Source organism: Canis lupus, chromosome 36 (genome assembly GCF_048164855.1).
Source record: "Canis lupus baileyi chromosome 36, mCanLup2.hap1, whole genome shotgun sequence".
NCBI classification, from domain to species: Eukaryota; Metazoa; Chordata; class Mammalia; order Carnivora; family Canidae; genus Canis; species Canis lupus.
In genome coordinates, this window is record NC_132873.1 from 11,882,793 (window position 1) to 11,909,195 (window position 26,403).

The 26,403-nt window shown below is 35.5% G+C and overlaps 1 protein-coding gene across 8 annotated transcripts in view; it reads left to right on the forward strand.

Annotated features, from left to right (window-relative positions):
• ERBB4 (erb-b2 receptor tyrosine kinase 4) overlaps positions 1-18,440 on the forward strand; it is a 1,106,221-nt gene extending 1,087,781 nt beyond the window's left edge. For 5 of the 8 annotated variants that reach the window (XM_072813222.1, XM_072813216.1, XM_072813219.1 and 2 more), the window contains 3 exons: positions 6,214-6,261; positions 7,024-7,321; positions 10,143-18,440. In XM_072813222.1, the coding sequence (XP_072669323.1) occupies positions 6,214-6,261; positions 7,024-7,321; positions 10,143-10,588 (792 nt within the window). In that variant the 3' untranslated portion in view covers positions 10,589-18,440. The remainder of the gene's footprint in view (positions 1-6,213; positions 6,262-7,023; positions 7,322-10,142) is intronic. The other 3 variants (XM_072813218.1, XM_072813221.1, XM_072813220.1) reach the window with 1 other exon arrangement.
• Positions 18,441-26,403: the final 7,963 nt, after the last annotated feature.

Sequence of the window (26,403 nt, forward strand, 5' to 3'; positions counted from 1 at the left end):
GATACAAAGCAAGGAATTTTCAGCTTTTTTAATGGACTCATCTAGCCATGCATATTTTAAAGGGAAATACCCTCTTGTTCTACTGATACTTGGACAGGGTATAAGAATTGTTGCTTGGAGATAAAAAGGTTTACTTACCTTTAGTCAAGCAGGAAAAGGAATTTATTGACTAAGCCCTGGAGTTGGAACAATAAATCCATAAGCAAGAGTGCTGTCATGGAAAATCTTTGGATCTGTCCATCAATGGATCAATCCATCTATTGGCTCTTAACATTCTATTTATAGTTTCCTCTTCAGTTTAAGTCCTCGTAATTAATTCAAATCCAAATGAGCTGGGAGAGGTGATACTCTTAAGCATTATTAGTCTTTTATGGTTAAGGCTAGTGAGTCAGAGTCCTCCTTGAAATTAATGTTTCACAAGAAAAAGAAATCATGAGAAATCATCTGAGAGAAGAGGCACTATCTACGCAAAGGCCCAGAGAGGGTACAGATAAGAGAGAAAAGATGTGCTGAAGTTGGGCAGCCCGGGTGGCTCAGTGGTTTAGTGCCACCTTCAGTCCAGGGTGTGATCCTGGAGACCCAGGATTGAGTCCCACGTGGGGCTCCCTGCATGGAGCCTGCTTCTCCCCCTGCCTCTCTCTGTCTCTGTGCCTCTCATGAATAAATAAAATCTTAAAAAAAAATGCTGAAGTCAAAATCTACATGTGGCATGAATGATAAAAGGGTAATAGATTAGGATAGTCACTAATGGCTGTGTGCACCAGGAACTTTTAATGTCCCTGGTCCTCAGTTTTCTCATCTGTAAAATGGAAGTCACGATATTTAGTAATGACATGTACCTTGAATGTTTATAAGAATAAATAAAACCTAAAATAGTCTCTGGCATATGGTAGGTACATGATACATGTTAGTCTCTCTTCCTATTTCTCAATTTGCCTAAAAGTAGTCATATATTCATCTATGAAACAAAATAGACAGTATAGTTAATTGAACTTCAAGAACTGAATTAGGAAAGTAGACTTATTAATGTTTATAAAAGGCATCCCTACAATTTGTAAATTCTGAATCGACTCCCATTCATATTTATTTATACCATTTATAGCTTTCCTTTATTAAAATTTCTGAAAGAAACAAAGGATGAGAGCTCAAGTTAATATTCCTTCAACTTAATCACAGGCCTATTATTAACTATTTGCTTATGTATTTAAAATACTATTATATAATTTTATATATTTTTATTTATTGTTATATCATTATTTATTTATTTTGCATGTAATACAGTAGAAACTTAAAGTTTCTTTATTTTTCTACTTTTTAAATTGTTTTTTAGAGTGATTATTTTTTCTTCTTCCTCACTATTTAAGTTTGCTTTACATTTGATTCTTAAATTTGGAGTGTAGTTGTTGGTTTTTTTTTTTTTTATGGAGTGTAGTTTTATATGGTGCTCCCCATTGCTTTTTTTCTTGGTTATCAAAGAAATATATGCCTTTTTTAACAATACCTATAAAAATCATATTTTTTGAGGTATAATTGACATACAATATATTGTTTTCAGGTGTACCATATAGTGATTCAACATTTATATACATTGCAAAATGATCACCACAATAAGTGTAGTTACCATCTGTTCACCTTACAAGGATAATACAGTGATATCGACTATATTCTCCATGCTGTACATTATATCCCCATGACTTTATTTTATAACTGGAAGTTTGTACTTCTTGATCTAAAAAGCAGCATTCCACATCATCAAACCAAGTAGATAGATGAGTGCATAATAAACTCATACATAAATAAACAAAAGATGTTTTGTGTAATTTGTATATACATATGTGTAGGGGGTGCATGTAAGTGTGTAAGCCAGCTGCCTTGATTCAGGAGGATTTCTCCCAGTTCTTGCTGGTTTTTCCTATATAGAGATTTTGCCTGCTTTCTTTTGGCTGCTTTATGAAAAATGAAGATTCTAAGTCTAGATGTCTCAAATGTTGGTATATTGAACTCAGTTGTGAAAAAATATATGGTACAGCCATGCCCAAAACATTTTATCTGTCTGCTACCTAACCTGTAAAAATGTGAATAGGTCCATCAAAGTGTTAAGAATACATGCCAGGGAGGATAAATGGTTGAGAACCCTTAATAGTTACATGTGTTTAGGTAATAAATTAGTGCTGATGGATTAGTACATCTTACAGAGATACATTCTGCTTCAGTTAAAAGGATTTAGAGTGTTTCTTGACCCTAGAAACTTTAATCCTGTAGTTAATATTGATAGGAAAAATTATCTGAAGATAAAAAAACAATCTCTCTCTTGTTAAGTGCATGTTTAATTTAGATAGAAGTTAGACGCTAGGTATGTATTTTTGTTTCCTAAGAACATAGATCTATATGATACTCCGTAAAAAATATTAAAAGACAAAATTCATCTGGTTAGCAATTTAAAATTTCCCCAGGAGCAATATTAAACAATACAATGTTTTAATTAAAATAATAAATATGGGGCACCTGGGTGACTCAGTGGTTGAGCATCTGCCTTTGGCTCAGGTCATGATCTCAGGGACCTGGGGTTGAGTGCCGCATCAGGCTCCCCATGGGGAGCCTGCTTCTCCCTCTGCCTATGTCTCTGCCTCTCTCTGTGTGTCTCTCATGAATAAATAAGTAAAATCTTTTTAAAAAAACAATAAATATGAAAAATAGAGTACAGATAAGACAAAGTTTCATATTTTTATCATTCAACTGAGATGTAAATCTCAAGACATGATGTATTCAAAGTACGTTTAAGACCATATTTGATAAATATGCTGATATTTGCCTTCTCTATAACCTCTGGCTTTTGAGTCCAGGTTAATCATACAATGTGCCAGTGATAGGGCAACAAAACTAAACTTGACTCCCTCCATCACCCTTACAAATCCCCCCACCAGAAACAAACTCCGTATCACCTGCCAGTTTATAACCCCCCTCTTTCTATCTATGTGCTGCTGACAGTAAATTCCCTCATCAGCTAATTGAACAGATGCACCGGTACTTCCTGAAGATCCATAAAGCTGGGCTTTGATGGACGGCAGAAAGTGGCACAATGAAAAAACAAAAGCCTTTTAACTGGGAGCACTGCTTTGTTCTGCTTAGAACCTTAAGGTCACTCCAGCCCGTTCTGACTGTGGGGATCTTAATTTTTACTCAACCAATTTGCTTGCAGCTGTCATTCTTTCCAATATTAAAAGTTCAGCTCTCCAAGTGTGGGGAGTTGGGGGGAGCGGGGCGGGGAATAAGAAGAGCTTGTTACAAACTAAAAGCAGCAAAAACAAGTAAAATCTGGCTTGGCTCTCAAGTACAAAAAGTTATTTTCAAAGCCTATAAATTATGACATAGTGATTAACATGTAATTTAAATATATTTAAACAACAATTATATCACATTTCCAGCCCGGCTAATTGGCCTCACAGATGTTCCCTTGTAGCTGCATTGCCCTTCCAGGGAGAAATGAATGAGGTGCTTTTTATCATGGAAAACAGAAAAAAAGCAAATGAAAAAAAAAAAAATGGAAACAGGAAAATAAAAAGCAGCCAGTAACCCTAAAAACAATGAATGCTAAAGGGACTTTGCTTAGCATTTTTTTCCATTTTAATGCAGAAAACTAGGAAAAGCACGAAGACACTCCTATTACTGTGATGGTATCTGGCAATATGTCCAGATATAGATTTGGCAGGTTGCTGATGGGGAGACTTGCCAGCACAGGGACAGTGCCTGCATTCTAATATGGCATGGCCTCTCTTCAAGAGGTCTACTTATTATTTTTTTAAGATTTTATTTATTTATTTGACACAGAAAGAGAGAGAGAGAGAGCAGGAGCAGTGGGGAGGGGCAGAGGGAGAGACCTGAGCTGACGGCGGGCCAACTGAGCCACCCAGATGCCCCAAGAGGTCTAGTTATTTTTTAGCATGATGTGTTTGTGGTTGAAGGCAGTCGAGCCCAGATAATGAATATATATAATAAAGTATTTCCTGATGAAGAATGATTTGCAAGTTATTCCTTTGATTACTTATCCCTCAAGTTTTATAAAATACAAAATGTAGAGCCGTCAGTGCTATTTCCTAAGCTGGGATTCTAGTCAATCATGACTCAGTAGAGCAACTGTTGGGAAGTAAGCGGTCAAAGGAACAGGAATATCTTTCTTCTAATATGTAATCATAGAATTCAAATAAATTCACCCCATCTTCCTTTTACTCTTGCTTTTTCTTCTAATAATCTCAGGTAATATTTGATAGTTCAGTGTAAATGGCAAAAGGCCAGTGGTCATGTCTATCCTCGTGTCTCATAGTATCTCCAGCGTCTACCGCAGATCCTGCACTTTCATTGTAGGGGTTTAATAAATATTTGATAAATGCTTGCTCAGTAATCGGGGTTTAATGATGGGGGAAGGCCAAGATTTATAATATGATAAAGTTCCACCAGACACTTGTCATATTCCCATACCATCCCTCTGTTTTACACATCACTGAACTATATAGCAAATCCCTCCTAAATTTTATGAAAGAAAAGTATTTAATTGCATATCTTTCTAAAAGATAACAAAATATACTTATACTGAAGGTGATATGGGGAACAGGGAAGCATTTTTAAATGCCTCTTTGAAGAGTAGCTTTGATATTTTGATTGCCCGACTTTAAAAATCTGATTTAGCAGATGTGAATATTTAAATTTTATATATCCTTTACATTGTGATAGTAGTGAAGAGCTTGCAAAATTCATTTATATAAACCTTCTTACTTTGTCTTCGCTGAGATATAAGGAGTGAGAGGCCAAGGATAAAAATGAGGGTCTGAGATGTTTCACAATTGACCACATCAGTAAATTTGGTGACTAGAATCAGAGCTCAGGTATCTAACAGATTGTAAAACAATATGTCTCTTGGACAATGCTACCACATATGCATAGCATATCAAATTTATCTCTAATTTTCCATGTCATGGTCTTCAAGATGTTCTCAGTTACATTACCATCATGTAAGTGATTCAGTTTTGAGGAGAGTTAAAATGTAAACTTAATGTAGGAGTTCAGACCTTGGTCCTTGATCAGTCCAGGTGACTAAGTTAATTATGGAAAATTGTGTTATCCAGTTGTTATTAGTTTACATTAAACAATCTCCATGGAACCATATTCTTCTTAGAGTTTATTTTATGAATCTCTAAATTGTAAATTAGCCTGGAATAATACTTAGCCAAGTTTCATACATGGATGCAGAGAATGAAGACTTCATAAAATTAACTATTATTTCTGCATTATTCATTACCTCCATGGTCTAGAAAAGTGCCTGGCACATAGATAGTATGTTCCCAAGAAATATATTTAATTAATATTTATTTGTTTGTTTAGAAATGATGTTGATATTCATACAACCCCCTCTACTTACCCTAAGGAAATTTGTCCTTACTATTTTATCATATTTTTATATCCACTTTTATTTAGCTCATAGAATGAAGTATAAAGCTATAAGAATATAGATGCCTTTTTAAAAAAATTCATATATAATTTTAACTGTTTCTACATATAAGAAATTAATGTATACAAAGCATATTTCCAGGAAGAGGATTAATTTTCCATGATTTCCTTTTGTTTCTTAACGTATAAAAATAAGACTGTAGAGAAAATAGTATGTATTTTTTTAAAGGAAAGTTGACCCTTTGCTGAAATAATGAAGAATAAATGTAACTTGTCAGTAAAACTTATTCAAGGAAAATTGAAATTCACTTCTATCTCCTTTTAGATAAGTTTCTTTTTACAAGAAAGAACTAATGTTGTGGTATGTGGCCATTTCACTCATATAACATGTGAGGAAGGAAATGGTTCTTTATTTAAAACTATAGTCATTTACTTACCGTTTATATCTTTCTTCTAGGATTAATCAGAAAAACATTCATTGTCAACTTAATTTTTACTCCATTTAAAAATTTTACTAAAAAAATTTTACTTTTTCTATCTAATTTTTCTTTTCAGGGCTTGAATTAAAATATAGAATATTCTCAAAACACAAAAATAAACTCATTTGTAGTCAGGGTGCATAAAATTTTACCATTTAGCAAACTTCACTGTTGTGCATGTTTTCCCCTTTGGTTCATACAACTCATGTGGCTTTTCTTTTCTTTTTTTATTTTTCTTTTCATTCATATTACCTCTTATTATATCCATCATTCCATTTTTCTTTCCTATTAGAGTGAAATTGGACACAGCCCTCCTCCTGCCTACACCCCCATGTCAGGAGTAAGTATTTCATGATCAACCTTCATCTTTTAGTATTTTTGGTCTTTACTTGTCATGTTTCTTCTCTCTCGTCTCCCCATAGTTTTCTCATTTTGCTTTTGCCAACAGTGAGTTAATAATTTGCTGTAGATTCTATAGCTGGCTTTGTGGATATGTTTTCTCTCAATAGGTAATCCAAAACTGAGATGCCATGCATCAACAGTAAGCTTCAATTTTTACCTGAAGGATTTATCTGGACTCATAAATTATGCTTTTGGACGAGGAGGTTATCATTATTTCCATGATTATAGGTTGTGTGCTAAAAAGTTGGAGTCTCAATAATGATTCCCTACTTAGGTACTTGGAGACTTAAAGTCATACTGACCACAGAAGAGAAAATATCACCATCCAAATGGCATCACTGTGCTTCTATTCTTAATGTCAACTGTCTACAGTTAATAACATTTCCATTTGTCATGAAATTTGAATTTTATATAAAAAATAGGCAACTGTGGGAAAATAGCACGAAATACTAAGTATTAGGTCATGTTTTAGGTGGACAATAAGATTTAAATATATTTCCAAATTCTTTCCCCAGGATCACTTTTTAAGAAATATTGTAATTTTAGGTGATTGTAAGTCAAACTTGTTAGCCATTTAGGGGAAAAACTCAATTAGGAAGCTCTGACTTTTGTCTGAAAGACAAGTTTTCATATCCATGGTTATTTTTTTATACCTATTTCTAAAATAACTCCTGGCTAAATGTGTCTCTACCGTTGACAGAACCAGTTTGTATACCGAGATGGGGGTTTTGCTGCAGAACAAGGAGTGCCTGTGCCCTACAGAGCCACGACCAGCACGATTCCAGAAGCTCCAGTTGCTCAGGGGGCTACAGCTGAGATTTTTGATGACTCCTGTTGTAATGGCACCCTACGCAAGCCAGTGGCACCCCATGTCCAAGAGGATAGCAGCACCCAGAGGTACAGCGCTGATCCCACTGTGTTTGCCCCAGAACGAAGCCCACGAGGAGAGCTGGATGAAGAAGGTTACATGACCCCTATGCGAGATAAACCTAAACAAGGTACAAATACAATGTTCAGAAATGATTCGCATTCAACATTCACATCCATCAAAATGAGCAATATAATATAGAAGGGAAATTGCCAAGCCACTGGACTATGTAACATTTGTTACCCAGAAAAGGCCTAGGCTGCTGCTCTATGTAGCATACTGTCCAAATCCACAACATTTACATCATCCAGGGCCTTTCTAGAAATCAGAATCTCGAGCACCACTTGAATAGTCATCTGCATTTTAACAAATTCCCTGTGTGACTTTTATGCACAAACCTGAGAAGCACTGATCTAAACTTATCTTTGTTGGACTATTTGAGTGAGGAAGCACATCACAAAATTTCACCACCATGGCTTTATTGGACTTATTGTGGAGATCATAAACACTGGTATTATGATGGCACCAATAAAAAATTTGGTCAGTTCTTTAAAATTTTCCATCATTAGAATGATCATTTATTACAGGAGATTATGATTCCTTGTATGACACATTTCAAAAATTAAAACTCTGACATAGCGTTTACATACATGTATACCACCGTGTCTTGAAAATACTCCATTTGTAGTTCTACAAAGCTCAGTGCTGACTTTACAAAGTTAGTAGTAGAAATGTGAGACATCCAAATCCAACGACATTTCAATTTTGAAAAAGCTGCTTTCTTTCCATGTTAACGGCATCATAGAAAGGAGAAAGGAGAAGAAGGATGATTGTTATTAAAAACTGATGATTGTATCTCAGGGTGTCAAGTATCAAGTAAAGTTTTTTTTTTAAGACTCTGTAGAAGAGCCCGTTATGTTCCTTAATATATGGTTATATTCCATTTTATAGAATTTGATTAAGGGATCCCTAAATACGTATTGTAAATAGCCTATTAAAACATATCTATCTTGATGTATATAAAGGTATTACTGCACTGAAGAATTAGAGGAATTGAAAGAATTGGAAGGTAGCCAAGTAGTTACGCAAATGTAGGTTTTGAGAAGATTTGGCAGATTCCTAAAAGTGGAATGGTCTCTGGGAAGATTCTTAGCTCAACCATAGAGTTGTTTTTCTGTTTACAACTACATGGCTGCACGTTTGCATCAGGAAATAGATAAGTAGATTGCATTGAGAAAAGGTACCATGAACCTTCTAAGAGAAAAAGTACAAGCCAGCCTGTATAGACTCACTGTGGAGCATCCCTTGATTTTATCTCTGAATACAAGTTTCTATAGAAGATTATTGTACTCCAGCCTACTTCTCAGAGAGTAGAGAATGTTAGTATAGACCTTCATTACACTTTCAATTAATGAGTTTCAGGAACCTGGTAAGGAAAATCAGATTCTGTCTCCCTTAAAAGTTTGTTTGCATATATTTTTCTTAAAATGTCAATTGCTTTAAACACCATTCAAATTCCAACATGTTATGAAGTGAAAAGTTTTTCCTACCCCTTTAGGGACAATAATTAAAACAGTACAGTAGAACAAGGAAATGGCTCAACAGGAGTTTTAGAACTGAATTCTAGTTCAATACTGCTTGTATCCTTCATACATCATTTAATCTTGGTTCTCTATTTATAAAACTGAAAAAAAAAATACAGCTTATACTTCCTTTCTCACAGGATTGCTGTGAGGAAGATGTAAGTTCCTGTCATGCCTATGTATGATGGTGGGATAGTAATTACTATCCTTGAACTTGCACATGATGCTAAATACTTAAGTATATCAAAGACCATGGACTAATCACCCTAAGTTGATGCAATTTTTTTCTCTACTTGTCAGGCTATATATAGAGGATAGAAAGTTTGTTTCAGAACGGTGGCATCTCAACAAACAATTATGCCCTTCCCCTGCCCCAACACCAAAATAGGAATAGCTGAAGTGTCATTTCTGTGTAGACATTAAAAGAGAGGACAAAAAGGTCTACTCTCTGCATGAATAGATGTCTATATATCGTCTATACTATAAACATAGAGAGAATTATATTTGAGAAGAACAGCATTGATAACACCTTTTTAAAAATTGGGTAAATATTCTGTATTAATTTATCAGATCAGATCATGCAAAATAGCCATTATAATGACTGGTGCCAATCTACAAAACAGTTATTTCATATAATTCAAACTAATAATTTGTTATTTTGTGATTATGGTTAGCCATTGGAAGTAAATGCTCTAATTACACTTTATTCTTAGGCATATGTATTGTCGAGCAAGTCAATCTACTGACATGCTAGATGTCTATCAGATTTTATTAGTTGAGTCTTTTCTTTAGATGTTTCCTTTCCTATATGTAGTGCTTTCTGAAAAACATCTGTAATCAAATCCACTTTACCTATATGGACATCAGAGCAAAACACACAGACTGAAAAACACTATTCCTTCACTTTATCCATTTACCTTGGCATGGAGCTAAGCCATAGACATTTTGATTTTCCAATACCCTTTAAAAAGTTCCAATTTCTCCGCATTTAAAAGCTATTTACCCCTGATAGATTGCCTTATTTTTCATCAACAATAAAATACTGACTTTTAGAAAACAGAAGCATTCAAACAAGTGGCCTTCTATGTAGGAGACACAAATGCAATTAGAAGGAAAAAGGAACAATGTAGGGGACAAGAACTAGGGCTTCTGGCCTGCGGTGCTTTGCTAAGTCATTAAAGAGTTTTGGTCCACCTACTCTTTTTTCATATGACAAAAGTAATAGACAAAGTAGTTTTTGTAAAAATTCATGAAAACAAATCCATGGCTTTATGATTCTGGAGAAAGAAGCTGACCATCCTGCATTACCTTCTTCTAATTAACATTTTCCAGAAAGTAGATACTAACTGATATTTTTGCATTCCTCAGAATACTTGAACCCTGTGGAGGAGAACCCTTTTGTTTCTCGGAGGAAGAATGGAGACCTTCAAGCTTTGGATAATCCCGAATATCACAATGCTTCCAATGGTCCACCCAAGGCAGAGGATGAGTATGTGAATGAGCCACTGTACCTCAACACCTTTGCCAACGCATTGGGGAATGCCGAATACCTGAAGAACAATGTACTGTCTGTGCCAGAGAAGGCCAAGAAAGCATTCGACAACCCTGACTACTGGAACCACAGCCTGCCACCTCGGAGCACCCTTCAGCACCCAGACTACCTGCAGGAGTACAGCACAAAATATTTTTATAAACAAAATGGACGGATCCGGCCTATTGTGGCAGAGAATCCTGAATACCTCTCTGAGTTCTCGCTGAAGCCAGGCACTGTGCTGCCTCCTCCACCCTACAGACACCGAAATACTGTGGTGTAAGCTCAGCAGTGGCTTTAAGATACAGACACACCCGCTCCAATTTCCCTGCCGCCTCTCTTTCTCTTATGGTCTTCCTTCTATTCCCAAGGCCAGTAGATTTGACACTTCCCAATGGAAGATATAGAGATGCAATGATAGTCATGTGCTTATCTAACTTGAACACTAGAAGGAAGAACTGAAAGAGAAAGACAGGAGGAACCACACTGTTTCTTCATTTCTCTGCATGGGTTGGTCAGGAGACTGGAACAGCTAGAGAAGGGCCAACAAATAAAAGGCAATACTGCCTGCTGTCAAGCTAATTCTCAACGTTTTCTCTTTCTTCTTTCTATTTTTTTTTTTTAATGCAGATGCCTGAAAGACCCATGCTATCTGTTCCTATCTGTAGGAACTGATGTATGCATTTACACTATCCTTGGAAATTGTAATGAAGTTTCCATTAGAACAAAAGGATAACCTTTTCTATAACAAATGGGAGTAACTGAAATTGAAAATCCAATTTCCTCTTCCAACAGTTTCTATCCTGACAAGCAAGAATGGCCAACTCAGCTTTCATAATTTTTTAATCTCTCTAAAAGTTATAACTAGTAATAATGTTTGGAGGGATTTTTTTTGGTCTTTTTGTTTTGTTTTGTTCTGACAGCTTTGATCTGTCTCTTTATATTACTTTTACCTCCCTATATTTTGACTTTAATTTCTAATTGCAAATATTTTTACATCAAAGTTTCTTATGTGTTGCTATAAATTGACAGAATTGTAAAAAAAATATTTTATTATGGTGAAATGACCATTATTTTAAATATATGGCCTTTAAAATAGAAGGGGAGGCCAAGATATTAGTTAAGTGTAACATCAAATTTAACTCTCATGTTTTACACTATGGAATATGTACCCCCACATCCTTTACATTCTTCAACATTTTCTTCTCCATGAATGACAGTACTTGATAGGCAGTTGGTAGTGTAAAGAGTAAATGGGAAACTAAGAGACAGTTCTATGTGGTTCATGAAAACTACTGACACTTTCAGGGGTGGTCCAATGGGGAATCCATTGAACTGGAAGAGACACTGGATTGGGTATGTCTACCTGGCAGATACTCAGAAATGTAGTTTGCACTTAAGCTATAATTTTATTCGTTCTCTTTCTGAACTCCATTTTGGATTTTGAATGAAGCAATATGGAAGCAACCAGCAAAATAATTTAAGTACATTTTTTAAAAGAGCTAAGATAAGGAAAGACTGTGGAAATGCCAAACCAAGCAAATTAGGACTTTGGAACAGTATCCAAGAGATTATGGTGAGAGGGCCAGCACATTATCAACAAGTGATATCACATTTGCTACGCAAGAAAAGTTATCCAGTTTGTACACTCCATATGAAGGAATGCAAGTAAGGATTGGCTTGACTCCATGGAATTTCTAGTATGAGACTCTATTTATATTAAGTAGAAGGTAACTCTTTGCACATAAATTGGTATAATAAAAAAATACACAAACGTTCACAATTTATAGATAGGTTCTTGGGTCAAAAGTTGTAAATAAACATGAAAAATTTCTCATGTAATTATTTTAATATCCAACATACTAATCTTTTGATACTTTGTATAATAGTACTTTCTTCAAACACATCATCCTAGTTCTAGAGCCATCTTTTTATGTATCATTTTAAAGAATACCTACTGAGTTAAGATGAGCAATGGGAACAAAATGGTAGGAATGAGTCTCCAGGAACAAGAGGCCTACGGTCAATAATTAGGAAAATCTGGTAGTCTCTCTTTTCTAGGAAAATCTGCTTGAAGAGTCATTTGGATTTAAAAAAAATTTTCGTCTGTTAAAATGTTGACATCAAATTCAAGTCTATCACAAAAAAGAAAGCCATGAGACTAAAAATCTCCATTGGTAAAGCAGAGGGTTTACAGAGAGAGAAAAAAAATGCAAAGAAATCTAGGTTTCTGCCTATTTTGAAAAAATAAGTGAATCCATCTATTCAACTCCCTTATTTTTTCAACTGGTATTTATTTAGAGTCTACTAAAAGCACTGTGTATGTGGGGAACATCAACATAAATGCAATATTATCCCTAACTTAATGATTTTAAGTCAGTTTATTTGGAATGAGATTGAATTTCCCCGTAAGTTCAAGGAATAAGATTTTATGGACTATTTTGTGAGCAGTCATCATAAAATCAATTGTTTGTTAAAAGATCTCCTGTGAACTCATTTGGAACATGAATTAAATAACCTGCAAGTTACTGAAGTTGACAAATAGTATAGTTTCAATGTTATCATCCAAACAGGAACTGGTAGAAGGATATTGCCTCACTGATTAATTGGCCTATTTGGATTCTAATTTGACCATTAGGTCACTGTGGGTGTTGGTCTTTGGCCAAGAAATTTGGAGGTGTCAGGACTGGTTTCTTACTAAGTTATGAGAAATAAGGTAAGCTAAAAGAGTGACGAAGAGCAAGGGAGCAGTTTGTCAGATCCCTGCTAGTGAGGTTCAACTATGAACTTTTCTGGGTTGAAGACATAGAATGACTTAGGGCCTACAGCCCAAGAGCTTTCAACTCTCCCACCCATTCAGAGGAGTCTCCAGAGAAAGAGACCTCACATCAGTTCTTATGAAAATTTGGATATGAACCTCCCTTTCTAGATAAATCTCTACCAACTTACCATGGACAGCACCCTTGTTGGATACTAGTACTTGATTTTTTTCCTTCTGATTTCCAATATTCATATGGTTTCTACTTGAATATGGAAAAAAGAATCATTTAAGAAGGAAATAAATTTTTATTTTTATTTTTTTACTGTTAAGGTAATAGAATGTATTCAGTGAATGTAGTTTCCTTTATTTTAAGAATACAAACCCCTTACACATCAGGTAATCTACCACTAATAACTAGAGATAGATCCAAGTATAATTCAAAATGACCCAAAATGCTTCACAAAAATACTTTAGTATTCCTTTTGAATGATTTCTGTAGTACATATTTTATTTCAGTTGTTTTAGGATTTCTTTCTTATTTCTGTCCCCCTGGAAAAATATATTTCAAAGTTTATGAAAGGAAGAAAAAAATACAGTTTTATCTGTTCCAAAAAAATAACCTATTCAATCCAATAGAGTGAAATTTTAAAATACCAATTGAAGGCTGCAACGTGCATCCGAATATCAAATCCCAGAGCCTAATTGTATCAATGCAAATATGCAGAACCAATTAAGTCAATTTGAGAAAAATTGGTACTAAATTTACACAGACTGTATTTTTTTATTAAATCACCAGATTTTGTAGCTTATACCTATCTTGGGAAATCCAACCTACAGATAAGGAAAAACTGTATAGCTAAATGGTTGTTTAAAGAACCATTCTTTAGTTCTTAGATGAGAAAAGATGTTCTCTAAACCAGAGTAGACCCAGAACCACAAAGCATCCTGCACCATAAAGAGAGGTGCTTGGACTACTGAGTAACACTTGGTCTTCCAAATTATAGCAGCACAGGTTAGGGTGAGAGTTCTTTCTCAAGTAATATTCTTGAAATAGAATAAAAAACAATGCAAACTCAGATTTTATTAAAATATACAATCTTAGTAGATCATGAAGAACAACCGATTGTTTGTATACAGAGAAACAGAAGAGATAGCGCTCTAAGTGTTATAATGTATGTGTTAATACCTTCTAAAAGTAGGATGTGACAAAAAGATCGTGCATAGTCCTGATGCCGAGGTCAAATCAGTAGAAGGTCTGTGAGGTTCTGCTGCTAGATGAAGTCTGAGGGGCTATCAATATGCTTTTTGAAGTGTCAACATGAAAAGAAAAGTGAAATTGTTTCAGCCCGACAGGGAAGGATGTAAATACATGTTTTCTAGAGCTATCTAACCCTTGTTTCAAAACTTGAATTATTCATCCATCTATAAATGTTGATTATTTAACTAGTATGTAGTTCATAAGGTAATAGAAAAGGTGATCATGAGAGCATGTATATAACTGGGCAAAACCATGATAATGCTGTAAGATGTAGATTTAGTTAGGTTATCAGATATTAAATGATTTTAATATTATTAAATAAATCAAACTAGAAAATTAACCACAAAATATTAGGTAACAAGATAAAATGCAGGATAATGAAAATGTAGGATGGATTTTGCATAGTAAAAAATAAGTTTGCCATTTAAAATTGTTATTTGTTAGATTTAGCTGAAAGTAGACATATAAAGAGCTGGTTCCACTTGTGAAAACTTGCTTTAAAGCATTGCAATTAAATTTTGTTCTCATTCTCTTATTCTTTTAATTGTATTAAGTGTAAAGAGAAAAAATTAATTTGTATTGCAAACACCACGTTGCAGAATTTAACAGGCAAATAGGTTACATGACGTTAAGCAAGAGGTCTTCAAAAACGAAGTAAAGGAAATGTAAATGTTCTATTACCTTATGCAGAGACAAAGATTGGTGCCATTTAGTGAACAAACAAAATACATTTAACTTATGAAATGTCCCTTTTTTCTCACGATACCTTCCCATTTCCAGAAACAAAAAGAAGCAATTAGTTAACAATATTCTGATAAATAATGCTAAACCAAGCATTTCAAACTGTTGTTATTCCCATTGTTTTGAACTTTAGTTAATAGACCAGTGATTTTTAATATTGCAAACGAGAAGTCCAGCTGTATAAACTTCTGGTCATTAGAAAGCCAGAGAAACTAACTTCTACCGTATATGCCAAGGGCAAGAAAATTCTGCTGTGCCTCTCATTGTGTATATGGACTTTGAAAGGCAGCCTTGTACCCATGTAGACACGTGAAGGCAGACTCCTGTCTCCTGATTGCCATTTGCTAAAGAACAAATGACATTATACAGATGTAAATTAGGCGTGATTTTAAAATAACATTTATCAGTCGAGACCTTGATTTTACTAATATTACAACTGGGGCCAGCTTTTATACTTCTGGGTAGAATGAATACGATTTTTTCTAATCCCAGAGATGCCTTTGCAAGAGTAGTTCTCTCCATACTTACAAGCATGAAGCTGTTGTGGGCACCATGCTGGGTCAGGAACACTTGCATTTGTATGGACAAATGGCTTTTAACACCATGGGCGGCTTCATTCTTTTCATTACAAAGCAAGTTTCTATAAAATAGTAAAAACTTCAGACACTGTTCAAGTCCCACTGCTTTTGTAGAGGTACAAAAATGTAGGATGTGGTCACTTTTGCAGACTCCTGCCTCACCTCCTTCCAGCCAGGTGATATTTTGGGCAGAAGAAAATGTTTCTCTTTCAGTTATGAGCTGAAAACACTCTAAGCCCCAACTTCTTGGGGTAGTTTTATGCTTCCCTTGGAAATTACTGTCTAATGACCAGCTTTGCAAGTAAGTGATTATCTTGTTAGGAGTCACAGAAAAATTAATTTCTCTAGACCTTAGAGAAAAATACCACCCTTCCTCCTTTCCCCATTGGCACAACCACCTCTGTTCTCTTCACTTTACAACCGTCTTCAAAGTGGCCCTGTTGAGGCTGTCCCTCTCTGAAGCCATAGTGGATCTCTGAGGTCCCACACATTGCTTTGTGAAACACTGACTTAGCCTCTGCCCTCAAATGCCTGACTTTTCTATAAACGATTCTAGCAAAGTGGACGCTGTTTAAAATACTTCTCAAATAAATTACTGCACAGAGTATACTTTCTGATATTAAAATTACTTTTCTCCATAAAGATCAATTCTCTTACTATATCCTTCTCTGCAGGAATCTGAGTCGAGTCAGCCCTGTGACAAATCTTGAAACTCACATATGTGCACATACCCTTGGCAGGTCTTAGATTTAATCTTTTCATAAAAAACTTACGTGTAATGAGAAGTTAGCTTTGCCAGCAAATTAACTTATTTACTTTACGTATTTATTTTATTCCTGATCGCAAATATTTTACAGCTGCTGTAATTTTTTTCACAACAAAGAGTCTTATCATAAAAGTAAAGGTTATTCAGCTTTGAGAACCACCTGTAATCCTCTATTGGATCATTCATCTATCTGATAAATATATAATGAGGGCAGTTTCACTGCAATGAAAATCCATGTTGTCTGATAAGTTGCCACTTTTTTCTCTACTTTTGATCTTTAAGGACTTTTTTATTTCAATGCTCTAACAAATCTCACCCATATCATGAGAAGTGGTTATATTTGTACACATATACAAATATAAGAAAACAAAGTTTCATACCTGTAGGCAACAGTCTGACTTGTCCAAACCACTTTGCCTTTACTGCTATTTTTATTCCTAATATGTAGATGTTTTCCCCTTAGCCTGCGGCTCTTGTGAAGGAAATCAAATCATACCTCCTATATATTGACATAACCTGGTTCTCGAGTATCATTTCCAGATTCTTCCGTTAATGGGGGTTGTACCTTTTCCCTAATGTGAGAGTCATTTTCCTGTATATTTCTGGATCTCTCAGGGGCTGGGAGGGGGGAGTGAGGGGACTACACCATAGCACTCCAAGAACCCTTTTGGGATTACTCCAGTAATCAAGTATGGAAGTTATTTTCTAAATGTAGATATGTAAGCTGTTCTTTTAAAGTAAGGTACTTTGAAAAATGTAGCATAAACTGGTACTGCTGTTAAATGGGTCGATCATAAAACTGAGCAGCTGTGTGAGGGCAGCTAACTTTGAATGCACACCTCACTGGCCGGTGTGTCTACATCTCCTGTTGTGAGCACCAGGGACTCTCGCATTGCTGCATGTCGAAACTGCATCTTTACATGGTATGACTAGCTGTTCATCTCCTTAGGCACCATTACAGCAAGATCAAACAAAAATGAGATCGGTCTGCAAGACAATTCACAGCACAAAAAAAAACTTAAGTCATGTTAAATCTTCACTCAAACACTCATCTCATACAAGCATCCAAGTAGTTGACTAAGCTCAGTTCAGGTGATAAAGGGAGACATTTTACCGAAAAGGCAGAGGCTTAAGGTATTATATATACATTCGTATTCATTTCCTTATGTTCTTAACTTGCAAACAGAAAACAAGCCCTCTCTCTTGTGAAGTATCTTCAAAGGACAGGGGTGCAAAAATACCTAGCTGGTAAGCCATCAATGTTTCATTTAAATCCCGGTGTTCAAAGTTAGCTGCCTTTTTGAAATAAACAAAAAAATACTACTGTATGTTTGAAAATGTGAATAGTATTTTTATAGCTTGTTAAAGACATGGCTAGTTGCATTTGTAAATAAGGGTAATGTTGCTTTGATTTTCTTTTGTGGACATCTTTATTTGGGACATAATGTCTTTAGGATTGATTTGTATATAAGTAATTGGCTTGTGATTGTTTCCTTTTGGTTGGAAGTTATCATTTGACATTACTTGTGATTCTGTGTTCAGCACTATTGTGACGTGTTCAACCTCTGCACTCGCTTACACAATAGGATATGCCAATTGTGTGTGGTGTAATGTTATTTTGATTTTTTTTCTATTTTATCTATGAAGGATTATGCACTTAACACATACTAACTTTTTTAATGTTAGGTATATTTTTAGTATAATTTCCCTTATTCTTTCTTCTCCGCCAACCCTTCACCCCATTCTACTTTCCTTCCCCCAGTTTCTGTTGTTATTTGAGAATGAGGGACAAACAGTATTTTAAATTTCTGTAATTAGGCTTTCAGTTAGTTCTCAAGGATCCTCTCTTGGCTCTTGGGAAAGAATTGTACCTGTACAAGGCAATTATAGAATGCGACCTGCTTTGCCTCATTCCGTACTGATCATCCCAGCTGAACAATTTGAAAACTGTTCTGCCTTTTTGTTACATGAATCTGTCAGAAATATATTTTTAATTTAATATAAATGAAATTCAATAAAATATGAAACAAATGTTCTCTTTTGTGTCAGAAATTTGTTACAAGAAAAACCAATTAGGAAAGAAGAGGATTTGTTCTAGATTTAATAATTTGAAGATGTGACTGTGGGCTTATTTTTTCCACATTTATGAATGTCATTAATTATTCCTTGGAACTCTTTGGTTGTTTGGAATGTGATACATTCCTTATGTTTTTGCCATCTAGAGCATATGCCTACTGATGTGTACAGACTTACTCCTCTGTGCAGACTATGCTTAATTAACTGGTTGGTTTGTTTTCAGAGAATGATATAATGATATAATGATATAATGAATGATATAATATAATATAATATAATATAATATAATATAATATAATATAATATGGTAGGTAGTATCCAAATAATAACATTTTCTTATAATATTTTTTCATTCTGCCCTCTTTGCAATTTACTCAAATGGTTCCAGCAAATCTTTTGTTAGCAAGAATATCAAAAATCAAATGTTAGTACCATGCTTACAGAGAAGAAGAGGGAATGGGTCCATAAATAGTCAACGAACTGACTGCTGATTTGAGATAAGCCCACAAAAATGTGTGAGAGTAATTTTAGAGAGACTGATGATATGAAAAGCTTCCTCCTTCAAGTTTCTTATTTTAACTTTTCTATTTCAAATATCGTTTCTTACTCCCTCATACCTCCAAAGTGTAAGAACTTTTAGGTTCCAATAACTTCTCATTCAAGACTCTATCATTACTCTTTGAAACTACCATGGTTATTTGATTACATAGGATCTCAAATGGGCCAGTGGATAGAAAGTATATGATTCAACAAAAAAATGGAGTAAGTTCTCTTAAATCTATTCAGATATAGGTCTTTATAGATCCTGTTGTAGTCAACAGGATCTACTATTTGCATGGACACACACACATATTCTCTTCCTTAAATGTTTAGACCCATTTATTTGGGATCACTGTCATTTTGTTGTGCTCAGAATGACATATGTCAAGGCACCACGTATATGAAGCCATTGATAGACTGAAGAAGAGGAAGAAACAACTTATGTTTCTAATACCTTAAGGTACAGTTGACATTTCCAGTGGCACTGTATTAGTTCAAAGCACAAGTTGCATAGAGCTTTACCATGTATGAACTGATTCCCATACGTTGATTCATTGGGCTCACTACTCCCTTTTGAAATAAGTGTTATTGGAATACTTCTGTCATCGGATGAGGAAAATAAGACTAAAATAACAAATTTAGAGTCATGTGACCATTAATTGGTTATATTCACCCTCAAAGCTGCATCTTCTGATTTAAATATCGTTCTTTCTTCTACTTAACCACTTCTCTTTCTTCCTCTGCAAAGGGGAACCTCAGTCTGATCACTCAGTACTTTATGCTGACACATTGACTCAATTTAAGACCACCAGTGGTCTTCATCAGTACCTTGACAACTGATCTGATAAAACTGAAAACTTCTCTCTACTTTCGCAAACTACACAAGAGCAACTCATCCGTGATGGAGGGTCATGTTCCTTTCATTGAAAGAACATTGAAGGATTATGACTCATAATCATAAGTAAACAGATTTAAAAAAAAATGACTGTGGGGAGAACCTATGGATTGTCTCCCTTTCTCAGGGTCTTCTAAATCTGCCTGGTAACAGCACCACTTGTTCCCTCCATATATCAGAGAATATATGTACTATACTTATGTCTAGTGCTTTTATTATATACATTAATATTAATATAATTGAGATCTCACATGAAAAAACTAATTTATAAATAACTTGGTAAATCTTTTGGATTTACTACGTGCTAAACAGTCACTGGAAACTTTTTCTGAGAAACAGCATAGAATCTGATCCTGACCCAATGACAAAACTTCAATTAAAATGATGATAAGAGGGAAAAAATTATGGAAAAGCTGTGAGGTATATAAGGGAGTAGAAGGTTAGAATCCAAAATGAACGTCACAATTCAGATTTGAATTCACAGTTTAATTGTATAAGCCCTGTTTTGGAAAGATACATATATCTGTATACAGATCTTCCTTGACTTATAATGGGATTAAGTCCTGATGAACTCATAGTAACTTGAAAATATTGTAAATCAAAAATGCATTAAATACACCTAACCTACCAAACATCATACTTTAGCCTAGACTATCTTAAATGTGCTCAGATCACTTACATTAGCCTGCAGTTGTGCAAAATCATCTAATACAAAGCTTGTTTTGTACAAGGTGTAATTTATTAAATGCTCATGTAATTTATTAAATACTGCACAAAAAGTGAAAACCAGAATGGTTTTAAGTATATCAATTGTTAACCCTGGTGATCACATGGCTGACTGGGAGCTGTAGCTCACTGCTGCTGCCCAGCACCATGAGTATTTATTACATACCACTAGCCCTGGAGAAGATCAAAATTCGAAGTTAAAATATGGTTTCTACCGAATGTGTAGCATTTTCTCACCATTGTAAAGTCAAATTCAAAGTCAACCCTTTTAAGCCAGGGTGTGTTTGTATGTACATATACATGTATGTATACATATACACAAATATCAAGAGAGAGAATATATAGAGACAATATACTACAAAAATATTTAGATATTTTTATATATTACAGATTTCATACAGAGTCTCTATTTTCAAGTGATTTCACTACAAACCTCAAGATGTATATCATACTATAACTTATACTCATAAAATTGTAAACTGAGCAGGTGCATAGTTAGCTAATTGTATTTCCCTCCACAGTATCATCAAGCTGCATGATAAACCATGGGGAGCAAAACCACTAGACAACCATCTTAAGATTAGAAACAGAAGACTGTCACCCAGATAGCAATTTTAAAGCTATAAACAGAACAATTCACCACAAGATAGCAATCAGGAGACTGTAAACCAAATGGTACACATGAGACATGTGAATATTGAAATACCTGCTCTTGCAAGTTACCCACAGATTTTTAAAAGAAATACACTTATCTCCCAGACCTGTTTCTACCTATTTATACCTCCAAGAGAAGTAGCATGTTGTACAAAATTATACAATCCAAGCTTTAAAAACATATCCTATCAGCTGTCCACTGATTACTAGAAGAGGCACATATGTACCATAAAATATCTTGAAGATAAAATCTTAAGATCTCATTCCAATTGTCTTAAATATCTCCTTATGTCATCATCTTCCATGTATTACAGGGATTTATTAATTCATCTTGCCTTTACTCAGTGCAAAGCTATTGTATTTGTGCAGATTTCCAGCCATTGCAACATTAAAATAATAATAAACATTGAATATCTCTCTTATGTCTGGCCCTCTATGAAGAACTCTATACTCATTGTCCTGTTTGATGTTCACCACAACCTGTAAGTTTGGTACTATTATTTTCTTTTTCTCAGAAGTGAGAAAAGTAAAATTCTAGAAAGGTTCAAAAGCTTGTGCAAGACACACAAAAAGTGATGTAGCTGCGACATGTATCCGCTTGACATCAATATACTTTATCCCAGAAGCTGTATTGTATTTTCTTGTAATATTAATGAGGGAGCAGGTATGATTCTTCCTCAAGCATTTAAACTCAGTGCAATAATCGTGTTTATTTTTTCCATAATAAATTGTAGTGTCTTTCCCAAATCTCCAATTTATCCAAAAGCAGCAAACATAAATAGACCAATTAAGGATTGTTCAAAACTAATTCAAAATATATTCCTCCAATTTAAAGTTTTCTCTTTACTTTATCTCAGGGGAGATAGCTAAATTCTAGGGCCTTTATTAATTAAGATTCAGTAGCAATGATAAATTAACCCTGAAACATCATTGGCTTATCATTAAAGCTTATTTCTGCTATGAGATATGAAAGCTTTCCTCCAAATGGTCCTTCAGAAGACCAACCATTCTAGCTTCATCTGTGGCTCATCTATCTCAACCTGTTACCTCCATGATTGCTGTAACAGAGAAAAGGATGTTGAGGGGGCTAGATAGGGGCTTTCAATGCCGCAGCCCAGAAGTGACTTATCACTTCCGCTCACAACCCATCACTTAAAACTAGTCACCTGGTCCTACTCAAGTTCAAGGTAGCTGTGGGCACACATATAGATATTGAGGGTACATAAATTCTTCTGACACATGGCTGATGTAGCATTATATCAAAGAAGGAAAATGTCTAGTTCTTGTCCAATACATGATGATGGCATCTGTTAGGATATATAATGTTGCTCTGGTTATTGATAATGAGCCTTCTTCTTACTCTATCTTACACTGAACTGTTTACATTCCTATCTGGTGTCCAGTTATTTGGTCTAATGCATATCCCAGTATCCTATACCCTTAATGTGACCATGGTTCTTGGGTTTTCCTATAAACCCCTGGACCTTTCTACAGGCTGCAGTAAAATTTGCTTACACCACTTTGAGGATCTAGAAACTTAGCCCTGCTACCTGCAGCTCCACATGCTGAAAACTCTACCCTATTACTCCCAGCTCAAGGATAAGTGAAATTCTATGAAGATACTTCTCAAAGTTTCCAGCAGAAAGCGGGTAATCATTTACATTTCCAAACCTAAGGGAGGGTGCAGAACAAAAATCATATTTCTATGAATAGAATCAAATTCTATTCATGGGCATCCACCAGAATCTGCCATTTTCCTCTTCATCTCAGTGTGTCCCCTCCAAGTCAGGGTTTTATTGGTTGCAAAGGGGGATTGGTGTGGAAGGAAGAGTATTGTGAAGAATTGGTTCTAGCTAATCAATAGTTTTCTAAACAGTGAATTTAAAAACCAAGTTTCTATTGTTTTTCTAGTTCTGTTCCCCATGGTGCCATGGTGTCCCATCTTGTGGCACAGAGAGTTTCTCACTGGGTGAAAAAAAAAACTGGGAGGAACAGTTATGTAGGTAGTATGCTGAGCAAATTAAATGCATCATCTCACTTAATCTTTATAAATTATAAAGTTAGAGCTTCATTTTAACATTTGTTAGTTTCTGATGATCCGGGGATATAATAAATGACCCTCAGATAGAAGGAAGGCAGGATTCTTTATTACTTCCAGCTGTATCAGTGAAAAGGCTACCATGCAGGGCCACCCAGGGGAGTACACCCAGAGGAAAGAGGAACAGAAAGCTGGAACTGAAGGACACAGCTTATATGTGGCCAGCCAGATGGAGTTAGGGAGGTTTCCTGGGCTTTCTATAGATTGTTTTGAATAATTCTACAGGCCTCAGGAAGAAGGATGTTTGGCATCTTGGGGCCTCTGGCAAGTGGATGAGTGTGTGTGTGTGTGTGTGTGTGTGTGTGTGTCTGTTGTAACCCAGGAGTGCTAGAGTCTGATAAGGGAAGGGATTCAAGTGTAGGTTTAACAAACTTCCCACAAAGGAGTATTGAGAATTTTTAGCCATGATTTCAAAACTGGGTCAAGACAGCACTTATTAAATATTACACTACAAGCTGTCATGGTTTCCCCTTTTCAGTCCAAGTAACTGAAATGTAGAAGTGTTAAGTCACTTCATCCAAGTCACACAGGGAGATCTTTGCTGTACGACCTCTCTAAGTGAAGCCATTATCTTATATACTCTCTCTTATATATTCCTTAGGAGGGCTTTATCAGGCTTTCTTTTCACTCTTCATTTTGGATCTTTTCTTTCTCCTGTCTTGAATGCTGTGTCATTTGCATGACCACTAGGAGCTATCATGTGTTGAGTTTCTGTGAATACACTTGTCCAGGCTGGCGGCTCAGACTTAAATTTCACTTTGTCACATTTTGCTTTCCAATCTCTTGGTCCTTGGGACCCAGTTGTCTACCCCACTTGTCTCCCGGAGTTTCAGGGGTGAGAAAGAAGGTATTTGGGGAGGACAGAGAGAAATTGTACTTACATTATTTGAAAAATAAATTCAAAACTTTTTTTGAAAAAAAAATTTCCCATTAAAAAGTACTGTATTTATTGATATTGTAATTCTGGTAAAAGAGCATTTTTGTATCCGAAGGGTTTCTGCATATTCTGCAGAAAATGATTGGCTTCCCTCTTGTTACATGCTATACTCCCCATAACTCTCTCTGAATGACAGATCAAGTAGTAATCATCCTGAAAGTACTTAATACTCCAATGATCAGAGGGGTCAACTTTACTACCGTTTGACAAATATGCACTCTGTTCCAATGTTATTTAACAGCCTGAGCTAATTCAAAGACTGTATAAGTTGAAGAATTATATGATGAAAAACATTGATATCTTCCTCTTAAAATAGAAGGGACGTTGCTGAAAAGATTTGAACACTGACCTGGATTGAATTGGAATTCTCACTGAATATAGTCACAGTGTTACCATCGTTGTCAGAGAACAGATAACAAAGTACTAATCAGATAATTTGCTGTTTCCCTGCCTACTCAGATACTAGGCTTGAATTTTAAGATGAAGAAAGAGAAAATATTGGAAAAATAGTTCTGGTAATACCAAACAGAGGAATAAGATAGAGACAATTTAATCAAATAATATGGTTCTAAATGAGCTAATCTGCTTGAAGATATTTTTTCAAACTGATATTTGCTTTTCTTTTTCTTATTTTAGTCTTCTGAGAAAGTTTTAAATTTAAGAATAATGACCAAATTCATCACTCTGATAGTAAAAGCTCATTATTATAATCTGATCCATTGATTTCAAGTTCCAAATGCCCACAAAGCAAAATTATACTGTCTAGTGAGTGCACTCTGATTCTCCCATTCCAGGAAACTCCCAGAAATCTAAACACTTGGGAAAATTCTATTCACCCAACTATAGATATGGTCCCAGATAGGGGATATAGGAAAGGCTTGTGTGCAAAGGAGAAACATATAGAAATGGATGTTGTTGATTTTCTAGTAGTTCTACAGAAACAGCTAAAATGTTATGTTACCAAAGTAGCTTTATACCTGAAGCATAGTCTATAAAATTTCAAAACATCTCAGAGATGTTCAACAAATGATTAATGATTTAAAACTGTTTCCTGGGATCCCTGGGTGGCTCAGCGGTTTGGCTCCTGCCTTTGGCCCAGGGCGTGATCCTGGGGACCCAGGATCGAATCCCACATCGGGCTCCCGGTGCATGGAGCCTGCTTCTCCCTCTGCCTGTGTCTCTGCCTCTCTCTCTCTCTCTCTGTATCTGTCATAAATAAATAAAATATTTAAAAATAAATAAATAAAACTGTTTCCTAGGTGGAAAAAGCTGAAAGAACAAAATATAGAGAGAGCAAGGGACAAAGGTCCAAGGAAAGAACCAATAACTCTCAGGACAAAAAAACTATCAGATAAGTGACAGAGCATCGGTGATTAGTCCTCTAAATGATTTCTCCAAATTAACTGACACCGAAGACCCAAAGGAACAAAAGTGACTGCTGGGGTTCTAGGCAGTTGGCTTCTTTCTGTTGGTTTTCCCTGCAGCCACCATTCTCAATCTTGTGCCTGGGTACCTCTCTGGCACTCTGGGCTTTATTCCCACTACTGTTTATAGTACTCTCTACTTCACATTAACATTTTGCTTCTCCAAGCTGGGGATGTAGAGGGGCAAACTCCTCATGTGACAAAAATAGAAGGCCATTGAGATGAGCCTCTTAGATTCAGTTGCTCTGTAAGATTGTTAAACAAATGAATTCTAAAAAAAAAAAAAAAAAAAAAAAAAACCAAAAAAAAAAAATGAATTCTAGACAAATATCAAATACCGTCTTGGTAGGGAACAGAAATGGTAACACAGACCACATGGCTTGGGAATCATGGGTGGGATGAAGAGGCAAAGTTGTGGGGGTCTGACTACCACCCTGAAGCTTTCTGATTCACTACAAGGACTCATGAAACTCAATAGCAAGCTATCTTCACAGCCAGGAGCAAAAGTAGCCAAAGTTATAGGAGAAAAGTATGCATTGGAAGGAGTCCAGAGAAGTCAGGCCCTGGCTTCTGAGTCCTTCTCCTTCTCTGATCACACAAGATGCGTTTTTCCCTCTAGCTGGGAACTGTGGAGAAGCTTGCAA